The 15060-nt window shown below is 49.5% G+C and overlaps 1 protein-coding gene across 1 annotated transcript in view; it reads right to left on the bottom strand.

Annotated features, from left to right (window-relative positions):
• Positions 1-681: 681 nt before the first annotated feature.
• SHANK2 (SH3 and multiple ankyrin repeat domains 2) overlaps positions 682-15060 on the bottom strand; it is a 491107-nt gene continuing 476728 nt past the window's right edge. Inside the window, exon 23 of the mRNA XM_012665629.1 lies at positions 682-4710. Within this exon, the coding sequence (XP_012521083.1) occupies positions 4140-4710 (571 nt within the window). The 3' untranslated portion in view covers positions 682-4139. The remainder of the gene's footprint in view (positions 4711-15060) is intronic.

Genomic DNA, 15060 nt, shown 5'->3' with positions numbered 1-15060 from the left:
TTTTCATGAACATGGAAACACGGTGGCTGCTGCTCAAATGGAGAATGTGCCAAAATAGAAGAAACCATTCAGGAACTAAAGACAACAAGTTTTCACTGATGAGGACAAGAAGAGGTTCAATGTTTAAGTTAAAATTTGCTCCCCTAAAGTGGAAGGGGTGGCCTATGTCTTCCTGGCTCAGTTCTTTGCCAAAAGACACAAGTGCTCTCTTGCTCCAAGCCTTAGTACCTTGTTTGCTTCTCAAAACATTGTTAGATTATGTCAAGCAGAGAGGCTGCCCAGTGCTGCAACTCCCATGACTAGAAGGCAACCAGCTGGGGATGAGGGGAGCCCTATACTCTGAGGAGAGAGATCCAAACCCGGCTCACCTCCGTGGCATCCCTGCTTCCTCCCCAAAACAAAAAGAAAAGCTGATTCTGACATTTTTCACACTTCTGAAATAATATACACGTTTCCATTTACACATCAAGAATACTTTAAGGAAATGGAACCAAGGCATATTTTCAGCTCAGTGGGAGGAGCATTTTTACTCTTTGATGAAAGATACTATCTGGTCAATTTTATAGAGGTAAAGCCAGCTATGATGCTTCAAATAACCTACATTAGATTGCAAGTTTGGCAACTTTTTGTTTGTTTAATTCAGACAGTTTTCACTGTTTGCAATCAGAACCACAACCTTAGTGCAATAGTATATTTATTTTTTTACAGTAATTTTGGTTGCCATACAAGAGATTAAAGGATTGGGAGAAAGTGCAAATTACAGGAGCTTGGTTTTGTTTTATTATTTTTTTTTTTAATGAAATCTAAAAAGAATAAAAGCACAAAAGTAACAGCAACATAGATAATGCGAACACGTGTTGTTACACAAACTATAGTGTGAAACATATTAGTATTTAAAAAACAAAAAAGAATTGTTAATGGGAAAATCAATATTTGTGGCCCACACACAAAAAAGTCATTGCCAGATCAATTGGGTAATGCTTGTTCAATAACTGAGAAAAAAATTCACCATTTTATTAACTAAAGTATCACAAATAATTCACTTTGTGATATGTAAAGTTCAGCAAATCAACAGTCACATTGAGTCATTTTTATATTATAAGAATTAACTTAAAATGTGCACAGACACCCTGGAGAAGGTATCTTGGCAGGTATACATAATTTACATCTTGATAGATTTGGGTTTTGTATACACGATATTACAGAAACTAGGTATGTAAATGCAGTTTATTTAAATTACAGTATATAACAAAAGTTGATCTTAAAACCTGGAATAATATTAACATCTTTATATGAGCAGTTTAACATTTGTCCCACCATTAAAGAGGGTCATGGAATAGGGCCTGGTCCTTACATGTTCTAAAGGGGGAGAACAGTGGGTGGCAATTTGAATGAGGAACTATATTGCTCTCTGTAGCAAAATCAGCAAATAGAGCTAGAGACCGATTCATCTTGGCAACATGTTTATTGGTCAGTGCAGGTTCTGATAGGTCCTATTACTTTTCTATAATACAATGTAAAAATAAACTATTTCATCAGCTGTTTAGCCAGCTTGCTTCTGGTTAGTGGCATGTGGCTTAAAGTCTCTTAAGAAAGGGAGTAACAGCCAGCTCTCACCTCCTGGCTGCCAAAGTTTAAAGAACCCAAAGTCAATACGTTGTGATTGGTTACAATCTACCAGAGGTTTCTTTTACTCTCCTCTTACCTAGCATTTTGCCTGGCACTGAGCACAGAGGTGATACCAATAGTAGGCAAAGCAAAAAGAGCCATGGTGAAGTGATGGGCTTACTAAATTTTGCACTGTCACCAAATGGAAGACAAATTAATGGCCAAACCACCATTTTTACATTTTTCTAAAATATTGGGCAGCCCAGCAGGTCACCTATAGTATCTTGGCTGGAAATTTCTCTAGAGTAATGTTCGTTCATCCCCCAGTGGAAAAATTGAAAGTACGTGAAAGTAAAGCGCCTTAATATTCAATTATTTCAAGTTGGATTGGATCATTCAAATATAAAGATTGACCTGCAAAACATTTTGGAACAGGAGAAGGTCTAAAGACTCAGTTTCCAAATCAGGGGCGTGTAGCTGGAAAAGTTGTGTGCGTGTAGTGTGTGTATATTTTGGTTTTATTTTTAGAGAAACTGCTGCATTGTGAATTGTAACCACTTTTGAAGAAATTGTCCTTCAATGATGAAGTTCTAGCAAAGATAGAAAATATAACACAGCTCTGCTGGTTCAGATGCATCCAAATAAGGTTGATTTAAAAAGGTCATACTTTTATAATTATTCCACAGAAATAGTATTATTAAATCACAAAAGTTTTTTTTTTTTTCTTTAACTTTCTAGCACTGAAGTGGCACAAAGGCTGCCTAGTAGACCAGCCACTTTTTTTTCTTAAAATATTGTGCTTATAAACTATCTGTACAACTATTTAAACTTGCAGTAAAGAAAGAGATTTTAAATTTCTAAATTTTACGTATTCATTCTAGAGCTGTTCCAGACCTAACCAGACACTTGGTCGTGAGCATAAAGAAAAAAAAGGAAAAAAAAATCATGTTTTATAATTAGAGATGGGCTGAGCTAGTTCTGAAATCATAATAAAACCAAAAACCTGACATTCGAGTATCCTCCAAATGTGGGAGAATGTGCTGGAAGCCTGACTGGATGTTTTGCAGCCCATGTGCAGTTGGTGACCTCCCTTGGCAGTCAGAGGTATCATTACCGGGACAGGGGCTGCAGGGGAGAGCCTGGGGTACTCAAGGAAGCCTTGCCGGAGAGGCCGGCTGGCTGTCCAGGAGACCTCCCTGCTTTCCTTTCCTTACTCGTCTGCTGCGCCCCTTGATCCTGCAGCCCACCTGTGTTCTCCATCCTGGGTTCTGTCTATACTCCATACCCACTGGGTCCTCAGAGGACCTGCTGTACTGTTAAGACAAGCTGGTGGGATTCCTAGACACCCAGAGAAAAAGGGGAAAAGCCCCGAAGTACCATCTTCCCTGGCCTCTGAGAGCAAAAGGACCGTCTCAGCAGAGATGCTCACCCTTGGTCGGGCTCAGAACTGAGGGCCCTGCACCCCCCAGCTCCCAGCGAAGACACCGTCTCACAGGGCAGCAGTGATGCCCACTGTGAGCTGTGCATCTTCTTGTCCTTCATGTCAGAGTAGATGCTCACCTGCTCTGGTCTTTGCTGAGCTCAACACACCTTCACAAAAAAGAATTCTGAGAGGCAGAGAACCCCTTTCTCCATCCTGGATGGATACTCCTGGCAGACAGCAGCTCTCGTCCTTGAGGAGACCTGGGACCAAGGCAGCTGCACACTGGCTGGTTCCATGGCCAGGTCTCCTCTCCTTTTTGGAATCGTGACTTTGTGCTTTGGCTAACTCCATGTGACACCTGTTTGGCCACCTTGGAATTATGCTAATAGATTTGCAGAAATAAAGAAAGAAAGCTAAGCAAAGCTGGGCACGATCCCATTCAAACTCCCCGCCACTGCCAAGAATTTCATGGCCAAAGAACCATGGATGCTCATCACAGGATGAGACGGAGTAAAGAATCTGTATAGGGAAAAAAGTTTCTCTACCTTTCAGGCCCAAGAAGGGGCACCAGACAAACACATCTGGGAGCATCTCACTGCAAGCAAAATACAGGAGAGAAAGGAGCAAGTGAGCATCGGGGGTCCTCTGAGAGGCCACAGGACTGAGGAAGGCCTCGTGCTGGGGCCTAGGGTGGTGAGAGCTGCCCGGAACGCAGAGGAGGGAGGTCTCAGGAGGTATCTAGAACACACTGGTGTCTGCCTACAAGAGCAAGGATCCCGTGCGAAATCGACGGGGAGCTTCTTGGACCTGGCAAGTGAGGTCACCTGCATGCTGGGAGGCAGGCTGGGAATCTCTTTCCATGCTAGAAAAACACTCTCTCCTTGTCCCCTGTTTGACAGAAACTGCCCAAGAAACCCCTAGAAAGCTGAAGGTTTCAAGGCCTCTGCTCAGCCACACTGTGGACACACACAGTATTTCTTTGGGTACCAGGAGACAAACCCATGGAATGGGGTTGATGCTCACAGACTTGCTTGGCCATTCCAGTACTTCAGTGCAAGCCCATCTCTACTTATAACAAGAAGTCTGTAAAGGTAAAGCGCAGCCGTCCTTATCTGTCAAGCAGCTGTTTCAAAGCCCTTTCTATGTTCATTCTGTGCCCAACTCGAGTCACCCCAAGGTCGATTAGGTCTTCCTTCTGAAGGTTTGGTAAGTGACTGCCATCGATCTCATTGTCCATGAAGGTCTCTTTATGTTCACCCAAGTTTAGACTTTCCAGCCAATCTGCCACATCTGGTTTAGTCCACAGGTGGACAGGTTTAGTTGTAAAAGGCTTATTTGAGATTGGCTGTTGCAGTATCGAGGGAGATGGCGACCTGCTGCGTCCCACTGGGTTCAAGCCAAATAGGTCCCCGGAGGGGGGCTGGCTAGGAAGGCTAAAGACATCTGAGAGAGTGGGAGAAGGAGAGGCAGCAGCAGCGGACAGAGGGGCAGGCAGAATCTCTTTGTTCATCTCTGTTGGCGAGACCACAGGGCTTGGGGCACGTCTTGTTCCTGAGGTCCTACTTTCATAGTCGTGGGGCCGGCTCTGCAGGGTGATGGGCTGGGAAGTGCCAGGGCGGACAGTGAAGGTGACTGTCGTGCTCCGTGTACCTGAGACGGTGCTCATGACCTCTGGGCTTCTGAAACGGCAACAACAGAGAATATCATTACAAGGCAGGTTACCGAGTCAGGTTGGCAGGATGCAGATCACCGAGGAAGGTGAGGGGGACACCCAGACCACACCAGAGCATCTAGTGGCAGATGTGCTCACGTGGCAGTGAGCCAATGATTTGCCATGCCAGGACGGGGAGGAAAGGAGCAGAGGCAGAGTTCTATGGAAACACCAGAGCACACCAGGCAGCCTACTCACCTGAACCCAGGATGGAGGTGCTGGGTGGGTGTGCCTGGCTAGGTGGGAAGGGAGGGCCAGCTGGAAGGTGGCCAGGGAGGCCCTTGTAAGGCTTGAATAGGGTATGAAGACAGGGCCAGAATGGAGTCCTGTCCCCTGAGTGGGACGTGCCCAGTGACCTCGTCACTACCCCTTGAGGAACCGACATGCCCCGTGTCAGTGAGCAGGCTGTGCACCTTTGAGGAGAGAGCCCCTTCTCAACTGCCCAGCCGCCCTCCGCTCGTTGGCTTGAATGGACGAGTGCAGGGCGGGACGTTGCCAGGCCCTCTTTCAGTAAGTGGAAAGCCCCGTGGCTACCTGGGGGCACTCAGGGTTTTTTAGGTAATTTTTAGCCCTTTTCCTGTGAAAGACTCATTAGTAGGATATACAATCCTTATCAAAAAGCAGAACTCTGAAAGGAGCCCTGTTCTCCCAGTGGCCATGGGAGTCCTTGGCAGTCCCCTGTGCCCCTCCTGCTCTGGTTGGGCAGGTAAAGCCCCTGGAGCTGGAGAGGGGACAGGATCAACTCTAGGTCCAACCTTTACTGGCCCCAGTGAGGTGGTTGGATGACTTCTGTGGGGAGAAGGCACAGCTCAGTGCTGGAGGAGTCCCTAGTCCCCACGCTCACCTTTGTGGAGGTGGTCTTCTCATAAACCACTCCCCCACTGGTTTTGGCCAAGGCCCATGGCGGGGGCTTTCTCACCACACCTAGAGAGGAACAACCACCCCCCCACCCGGGCCCTGGTGCACATTCTGCTGTCTCCAAACGGAAGGCACGTCCATCCCACTGGCCCTGGGAAAGCCACAGCCACTGGGGAGGCACAAGAGTAGGTGTGTGTCTCTTGCCTTTTGGGCTCATTTGCATGGATATGGATAGACCACCCACTCTCTTCTGGAAAGATCCATCCTACCACAGGCCCCTCCTCAGGATCTGGACTCGAGATGTCTGTTGGAGCCCTGGCTCTGCCAAATACCAGCCCATGGGCCTCTATGCCTTCATTTATAAAACGGGCTCCTCCCCTTCCAAGTGGCGGGACAGCTGGGAGGGAGTGCTCTGGAGAGTGCGAGGAGCAGCACGGGAGCAGGGCCATGGCTGTGAGTGATGGGGGGCGGCCACGGTGTCTCAGTGGAAGGGTCGTGGACGAGAGGAGGGCTCCGGCAGCTGAGATGCCGCTGTGTGGGGAGACTCCCCAAGGGCAAGACTGAAGCCCTGCCATCTGCTGTCAGCCAGTCTTGTCAGTTTGCATTGCGATGGTTGTTGGGGATCAGCTGCTGTCCAGTTAGAGCAGCAGTTCTCAAAGAGGAGCCCACAGACCCTTCATGAAAGTCACCCAGGACACTGGTCAAGTGAGGACTCCTGAGCCCCTCTCGAACCTACTGAAATAGGATGGCTGGGGACAGGGACCAGGTGCCTGCAATTAACCAAACCCCAGACCACATTGTGATAGACACTGGACTTTAGAAACCACTTGGTTAGGCCCTGGTTTTTCTTCCAGGACATGCAGAAGGCTAAGGGGCCAGAACCTGTATGGAAGCTGATTGAAGGGAGCGCACTGGAGACAGGCGAGGGTGCCAGGCTGGTCTGCCTGGCTCCCGTCTGTTCCTTTGCTGTTTGTTTTCTTTACCACTGATGTGTATTTGGGTAAAACCACCAATCGGTTACCTAGGCGCCGCCAAGCCTTGTGACACTTCCCTACTTGATGTTAGTCCTTCTTACTCCAAGTATGGGATATTCCACCATGAAAGGAAAGAGCAGATCTGAATAAGGGCTAGTGCTGTGGACTCAAGTGTCCATCCTGTCGTGAGAAGTGTTTCCAGGGGCTGGTAGGTGCACACTGCTGGGCCAGGCACACCTCCACCCAGAGTGCTCACATGCAGTTTCCTGGAGGGCTGGGCGCCCCAGTTGGGACTTGCTACCAACAGGGCTTTCCTACCTGGAGCCTGCCCATCCCCTCCCCCCAATGGGGGGGCGGGTCGCTGGTTGTGCTGGTGGACTGTGTACACCAACAGGTATGAGGCAGCCCCAAGTGAGACTGAGGACTCTGCCACTACTGCTAGGCTCAGTTGTTCAAAACCAAGAAATTGGAGCCCGGTTGGGCTTCACGTGCAGGGGAAGGGGCCAGCACTCTCTGGTGTCTAGATTTAGATTCTCAGGAGAGAGGTGGGCTGTGGACACAGGATATAAGAAAAAACTCTCTAGTGCTCAAGTAGGATCCGAAGATCTGCTCCAGTTCCAACCTGAGCAAGCTAAAGCTGGTAGGGAGTGTCGTGGTATGTCCATCAAGATGGGCCGTCTCTGCGCCACAGCCATAAGGTGTGTGCGTTTTGGGGAAGGCTCACTTTTTTCACTTTGGTAAAATAAACTAATATGATTGTAATAAGATGAGAAAGTGTAAAGCCACCACATTCAGAGGCTATTTGTGGTGTCAATTAGGGCCAGAACCTTTGGGGAAGAAGGCATGCTTTTTGTTAAGTGAGAAACTATCCTACAAGAACACATTTGTTCAGCTATGACTGGGGTGGGAGAGGTGCTTTCTCTGAAGCTGACTTCGTTGGTGACTGTGCCCCTAACCCTGGCTCTGGGTGGATCCACTGAGGCAGCACAGCTGGGGAGCAGCCCTGTTGCTCATAGCCTTGTGAAGCAGAGGCAAGTTAATTCCCCAAGTGACAGCGACTGCTACAAACCTGGGCAGTATTTAACAGTGGGTATCTCTGGCCCAGGCCAGGGGATGGCAGCAACGCCAGCCTCACTGTGGAAATACCCCAACCAATCGCAGGCACGGAAGGGCTCTATAGGCAGGTGTGTGTGTGGGAAGTGAAGAGGAGGCTCTGCAAACACCTTCGTGGGCAGCAGGAGCGAAAGACAGTTGCACACACGACAGCACGCGGCATTACTGCAGGTGGCACTTACTTCTGTTCAGCATGACCCTCTTCTGTTAACACCCATCATGGGAGCAAATGAAAATGACAAAATGCAATGACTTGAGACAACACTGCAAAATTAAGAAAGAAAAAAAAAAAAAAGCATCTTTCGATGGATGGAATGAAAATAGTGGTACAGACACTGGCTGAGAATCCGTCCAAGGCGGTCCCTTCTGGCGATCCACTTTGAAAATCAATATGGGCATCATTTTCATATTTAGAACAGGAAAATAACAACCTTGCCTTCTTTGGCTTGGGATAATATAACTCACTTAAAAAGAAGGAAACTATCCAGGAAAAAGTTAAGAAAGAGAAAACAGTGACATTGGAATGCTGTTAAGCCTCTGCCCAAAGCCCTCTGAGAACCAGCTTACTGCTAATTCCCTAACTCCGAGCCGTCTTCTCTCTTCTGCAGCTTATGGAGGATAAACCAACATTCCCAGTGAGATGGGGGGAGGCCACCCTATAGGGAAGAGATGACAGATGATAGCCCCAGCTAATCACGGCGGCGGGCACATCCTGGCCACGTGCTTGGGGCCTGCTGGTGCCCCGCCCAACATGGCTACAGGAGAGAATGGCCAGCGAGTCTGGGAAGCCCAGTGAGGCCTGCCCACCCTACCCTCCTCCTTAGTGCGCGATTCTCTCCTGCTTCATCACACCCATGTTCACTGGATCCTCCTGGTTGCACAGATTGTTACGTTGCTAAGCAACCACTGGGTTCCCAGGCGGAACACATGGGAATCTGATGCTCTGATTTAGAACAGACACATACACGCTCACACACACCCTCTCTTGGACTATCACTCTCTAGCCTGCCTTTTAAATCAAATCCATATAGAAACATGAGAATTAAAAAAAAATCAAGAGGTAATTGAGACACTCAGAGATGTGCTGTTATTCCATCAGTCAGTATGAGTTAAATGGGGTGGGGGAAGTAAACGTGCGGGCGGCTTTTGCACTGTGTTTACAAATCCAGTTTGGCTCTTGGACAGTAACTGACAGTGGGCCAGGGGCTGTTCAGCGTGGCCCACTGGGCCTGCTCCTTCTGTCCCCCACACAGGCTGCCTGGCAAGAACCCGGCCCTGGTGCTGGGTTCAGAGTCCTGTCAGCATAAAATTCCCTTCCGCACACCAAGTCACGCGTCTGTGTTTTAGTGACGAGCCACCATCCTGCATGTAAAATAGCGCTGATTTCCAAACTGCTCTCCAGTTGAGTTACTCTGTCTTTAAAGCCTCCTTGTAAGTGGGGCACTGAAGACTCAGAACTGGCACCGCTGAGTCGCTACCCGGTTTGCCCAAGGCCTCAGTGTTGGGAGCGAAGTCAGCACCGCTCACTTGTACTGTGCTGCACGTCCATCTTGGCAGCTGGGCTGCGTCGGCGCTTCTGCACGCTCAGGCCTTGCTGTCATCTGCGGGCTCTGAGCACGGTGAGGGGCCCTGGTCTGTCTGCGGTCCTCAGTGCCTGGCCCAGAATGGGAGTGCAATAAATCCTTGCTGAATGAACAGTTAAGGGATGTTATGTCCATTTTCCAGATCACTTGGTTAAGTGACTTGACCAAGCTTACAGAGCCAGACCCAGGAGTGGGGTGGGCTGCACTGGGTTCAGCAGCCATTCCGGGAATCCAGGTCTTCGTGCTAGGAGGCTCACGTCTAAGATCAAGAAGGCGCCCAGCTTTCAGGGGGAAATGGCCACCCTGTGATATGTTCTTGCCAAATGCATCTCATGTGCAAAATGGGAAGGAAGCATCTGATTTGAGACCTGACCTTTGATGTACAAGGAAAAGGTGCTCCCACCAGACTGGACTAGCCCCTTCCAAATACGAGTCTAGATAAAACACACTCCAACTAGTGTTCACCAAATTATCTACAATTTCATTCACTGACAGTATCTTAATGATTCAATTGGTGCCGTAAAATGAAAAAACCACCCTGACGGTGCTGAGGTTATGAAGATGTCATTAGGCAGCTTCTATTATTGAGTCTGCTTTGAAGTCTGCTCTGGGACCAGCTGGGCAGAGATAATTTTTTAACAACCCAAACTGATTTATTTTAAAATCAAGAGGCGCTCAGGATGACACTGCAGAGAGCCCGTGAAGAGCCGGAGGCACTGGGTGGGCGGGGAGGCAGGTGCTGCAAGTCAGTGGGCACAGGGACGGGAAGCCAGGGGCTTGAGAGTGACTGTTCTGGGAGTGGGCCCAAGCCCCCAGGCAGCCCAAACCCCGTGCAGGGGCCCCTCGTACCCAGAGTTCCAGGGAGGACTATCCTCCCCCAAGCCTAGCCATGCCTTGGAAGGTCCCTTCTGGACCCACCAGAAAGGCTGGCAATCTAGAGGGGACCCTGGGGGAGCCAGCATATGCTGTGCCCTCTGATGGAAGTCACAGGGGACCCCCATAGCACACACTCACTGCTCTGCTGTTCCCCCAGACACGGTGAAAGTGAAGCTGACCTTTTCCATGGATGTGTTGGCAAAGAACAACAGATTATTTTGCCGTAAAATTAGTGTCTGGTATTTGTCAATTATATCTCAATTAAGCTGGGGGAAGTGATGCTTAGGTCCCCTGGGTCGTAGCTACTTTGTTTTAGGTCAAAGCATATAAGCCAGGTGAACTGTGCTGTGTTTTTTGGGGTTCCTCAGGCTCTTACCCCTGGAATGTACCTGCTCGTCTCTAGAGTACAGGCCTGTGCGTAGGCTGCCCATGCCTGGTTTTCTGCAGAGCTAGCTCCTTTTTGTATTGCAGGTCATTCAAATGTCACTTCCTTAAAGAATGTCAGCTCCTTTCTGCACGTGGTCACTCTACCCTGTTAGCACCTCTTAGCTCATTGGCAGCATTTGTGACATTGGGGTTTATCTTGTTCATTATTCATCGTCCATGTCTCCCCTCAAGAATTTGAGCTCCCCAAGGGAAGGAGAGACCTGGAATGTTTTCCTTGTTCAGTGATAAATTCTGGGCTCAGCATGGTGCCTGGCACGTAAGAGGCGATCAATAACTATTTGTTGAATGAATGATTAATGACAGACTCCGCTGCCTCACTTTGGAGGGCCCAGGCATCCTTGTTGGTGTATTCTTGTTCCTTTCCACCCCAGAAAGCAGCAGTTCAGTGACCCCCCAACCAGCGAACGAGGGCACCACGGGGCTGGGCTGTGGCTCCAAGCCCAAGGACTGAGTGTCCAGTGGTCTCCCAGGTCTGCACCTGGAAAACTTGCTTGCTCCTGGCTCCATGACTTTAACCAAAACATCCAAGTGCTCTGCTCCTTGGTGCACAAAATGGCGAGAACACCAGTTAATGCCCAACACCTCCAAGGTTGTGAAAATCAAGTGCATCAGTAGATTACTGAAGGTCTTTGAAAAGTAAAAAGCACGGTGCAAGTGAAGGACACTACAGCTGGGGCTAATATTTTCACACGCCCATCCTAGTGTGAGAGCTCCAGGCTGTCGCTGGTACTACAGGTTGACCTTCTTGACTCTGAGCTCCTAGGGGAGAGCAGGGGCAGCAGAGCACCAGGATCCTGTGCTGGGACCCCCCAGCCAGCAGTACTGTTGGTGGGGGGCAGGGAAGCCCACAGGCTAGCAGCTGCAGACGGAGAGTCCACCAACTCTTCATGGAGACTCACCCTTTCCCCAAACCACAGCTTCCTTCACTGATCTGGTTTGCGAGTCCCTATTCCCTTCAAGGTGAGATTACCTCCTGGGATGGATGATCAGGCTGGGTGGCCATGGGGACGCTTTTCCCAGAACTGCTGACTCCATTCTTGGCAGCGTGTTTTTAGACCAGGCCTAAGAGATGCCTCTGGCATTATGTACTAAAGACAACTACTTGACTAGACTCCTTTCAACAACATATTTGTAATCAAGACATCTCCAAATTCCATGTCATCCCTGATTTCAGGGAAGAGCTTTTAGAAGCAGAAACACATTTGTTGCTCAAGTTAAATCAAATATGCCCAAGAAAGCAAGGATCTAGTCATTTCATTTTCTTCTTCTTCTCTCGATCCTGTCCTGGGTTCTAGCAAGAAGTAAAAAGAAAACAATCTCCCCTCAGAGTTGTTGAGAAAGAATCCAAGGGTGAAAGTCACTTTAAAAGGGTAAAGTTCAGCTGAGGTTTTTGCCACTTAGTGAGTGAGCAGCTATGGAACAACTCGGAAAACCGTCCCTTTCTTGGGCAATCAAAACTTGTTCCCGTGGAAATGGACTTTTGCACCACTGCTTGTCTGTCATTTCAAAAAGCATGGCCAGCTTTCAATTTTCCCTAGAAAAACTCATTTCTTTTTCCTCGGTAGGAATTCCCTTCATCTAATTCCATGCCTCATTTTTCCCACAGCCATTCACAGCTCTTAATTTTCAGATGTGTTTAAAGGGGTGGTGAGCCCCGGCTGGGAGCACACCAGGTTTTGTCTAATCCCAAACGGGCAGATAGCAGGCCTAACAACGAAGGCAGCGCCCCAGCAAATGAGACGTGCCTGGGGGTACATCTGTGTCGGAAAAACGGAGCTGAGTGCTGCTTGTTCATGAGAAAGACAGGTGCTCTGGGCTGGGGGAGCGCTTCATCATGCCTTCGGTGACTCTGTGCTGGGCTCACTGGTGGTTGTGCTGTCACTCCAGCTTGTCCTTGTCAGCAGGTCCTATGGCTGCAGCTCACATCCACTGTGGTCTTGCCTCAGGTGCTCAACATGGTGAGGTCGTAAGATCCAAAATGCGAGGATTAGAGTGCCTAGTTCAGTGTTGAAAGTGAATGACCTCCATTTTCATCCTCTGGCCCCATCCATAGGGCCATCCTGTGCCTGATCCATCTCTGAATATAACCCTTGGCCAGTAGCAGGTAGGAACGGACATGGCCTCTGGGAGCTTGGCAGCGCGGTCGACCCCTAGTGACTAAGGCTGCCTGTCTGTCATTAGCTGCAGGGTCACCAAAGAGCCATGGTGCTCAGCCCAGCCCAAGGGGAGTCAGAAGGCCTGAGAGCTCTCTTGCCCTCAGCAACCTCAGCCTTGCAGACATTCAGTTAGATAGTTGGCCCTTTCCTCCAAGGTGATCCCTGCCTCCTGCCAGAGGTCAGGAGTTGACCCCGAGCCAGCCCAGTTGCAGGGCTAGTTCTGTGCCTTCCAACTAAGCACCCTTGGCCCAGGGGCCTCACCACTTTGACCTTCCGTTTCCTTGTCTGCATGGTGGGAATTGGCACAGGCCCTGCCTCCACGGTACCCGTGGAACATGATGTCTGGCATTTGGCGAGTACTTTATAGGTGTCAGCTAATGATCTATCTCATTGTAAGTGAGCTGCATTATAAATAATAGGATGGCTGGGAAGTGGCTGTCCCTGGCAACCGGGCACCCATCCAGTTGGAGGTGATCATGCAGCTATTCTCCTTAAATCCAACGGGATTCTGTCCCGTGATGTCTGCTCTGAGCCCCTTTCTGCCCAGCATCACCTAGAGAAATGCAGGGCAGGGAAGCCCTAGGGACATGTGCAAGTTGGAATCCTACTCTGCGAGCACCCTGGGAGCTTGTCCAGACCGAAAGTGATCAGAGGTTGTGAGCTATCCAACTGCTGTCGAGAGAGAGGCCTGTGGAAGAGGCCCCTGCACTCACCAGGTGCGAATGCTTAGGGGGTCATGGCTCGGTACAGGCTGCCCCACTGGCCTGAACAGTGAATTCCTTCCTCTAGCCTGAGAGTCGTGCCCTTCCAGCTCCGTCCTTACCGCAGACATTGCTGACACGGGGAAGCAGGAGTCAGAAAACCTCAGCCTGAGTCCTGGCTCCATCACCTACTGGCCATGCACGTGGACAAGCCACTTAGCCTCACTTAAAAATGGGTCTAATTACTACTCGCCTCCCAGCTCCACAGTCGCCATAGCGATCATTCACACATGTGAAAGCTGTAAAATGGGAAACGCTAAGATAAGTCAAGTCCTGGTAATTGTTATTTTCACATAATGTGATGACTAAAGAGCCATATCATTATGTATTGGGAAAGGGCAAAACTAGTCGGTTTTTAAGATTTCCTTGAGACTTTTGAGTGTATAACATTAACATTTGTAGCTATGTATGTACATATGTCTACCAGAAATGGGGGATTTTTAAAGAATTTCTCTTCAACTGGAGGTACTACGTGAATGTCACAGCTGGTGGCGGTGCCTCATTCAAAGACAGCGGCATCAAGGCATCAACGTCTTCTCTAACAAGGCTGCCCATCAATATTCCTCTGAGAGTAATGGGAGCCATCCGAGTAGTTTATTTACATCCACACTGAAGATAGCTGGGAAAATTGCGGCTCTCAGCCTGCATCTCAAGACCCAACTGTAGTGTGATATCACTGATTAATGGACTTAGTTGTTTGACTCAAATGCCTGCCCAGCAGGAGTATGAAGAAAGACTTCATTAGTCAAAACGATGAAACCTGAGATCAAACATCAGCGGGGGAGATGGCAGAACACTGCCACCTGGGGAACAGCAAAGTGGCGCACATCTCCGGCGATCTCGGGAGCAGATGGGGCTCCGGTGGGAATTACCCGGAAGCTGCAGACAGGTGAGGGGCCCGTTCTAGACAGAGCTTTAGACGGGGCCTCCAGGTTGGGCTGGGAAATGACTCCTCCTTTATTCTTCCTCCAGTTCCAATGGAAACAACTCAAACCCCGCATGATGCTCTGAGTGGAGACTGGGGACAATTGGAGGCTTTTCCTCCCCAGTGTCTGCCCCTGCAATAGGAGGGGCTGGCAGGGAGGAATGCATTTTACTCTGAATTCACCAGTAAAGCCATAGCCCAGCACCTCCCTAGCCCTCAAACCTGCCCGTGAAGGAAGGGGAGAAGAACCCACATATGCAGACACCCGCCTACCCCCCCAGCTGGCATGGTGGCTCCTGCAACCAAGCTTGGATGGGCCTTGGCGCGGCTCTAAATGGCCTTTTAGGTGGTCCTGACATAGATGTGGAGGGCACAGAGGAGAGAGCAGAGCTTCTCTTTGGAAGCCAAGGTGGAGGTGGCTTCGTGCGACCTCATTTACACGTCTGTACGAGGGAGCACCATGTCCTGTTGGGATGCCTGTGGTCATCGCTCTGCTGTCCAGAGTCCAGGAGCATGAGAAAAAGCAGCACAGTTACTGGCTAACAGATGTGGCCAACACAAGAGGCTTTATGGATTCCCTCTTCGCGTCCTTGGGGGCTGCTCCCTGAGGGCTATCCCAGTCAGC

Source organism: Propithecus coquereli, unplaced genomic scaffold, assembly GCF_000956105.1.
Source record: "Propithecus coquereli isolate 6110/MARCELLA unplaced genomic scaffold, Pcoq_1.0 Scaffold120, whole genome shotgun sequence".
NCBI classification, from domain to species: Eukaryota; Metazoa; Chordata; class Mammalia; order Primates; family Indriidae; genus Propithecus; species Propithecus coquereli.
Note: the sequence above shows the minus strand (reverse complement) of the source record. Positions and strands in the feature narration are given on the sequence as shown.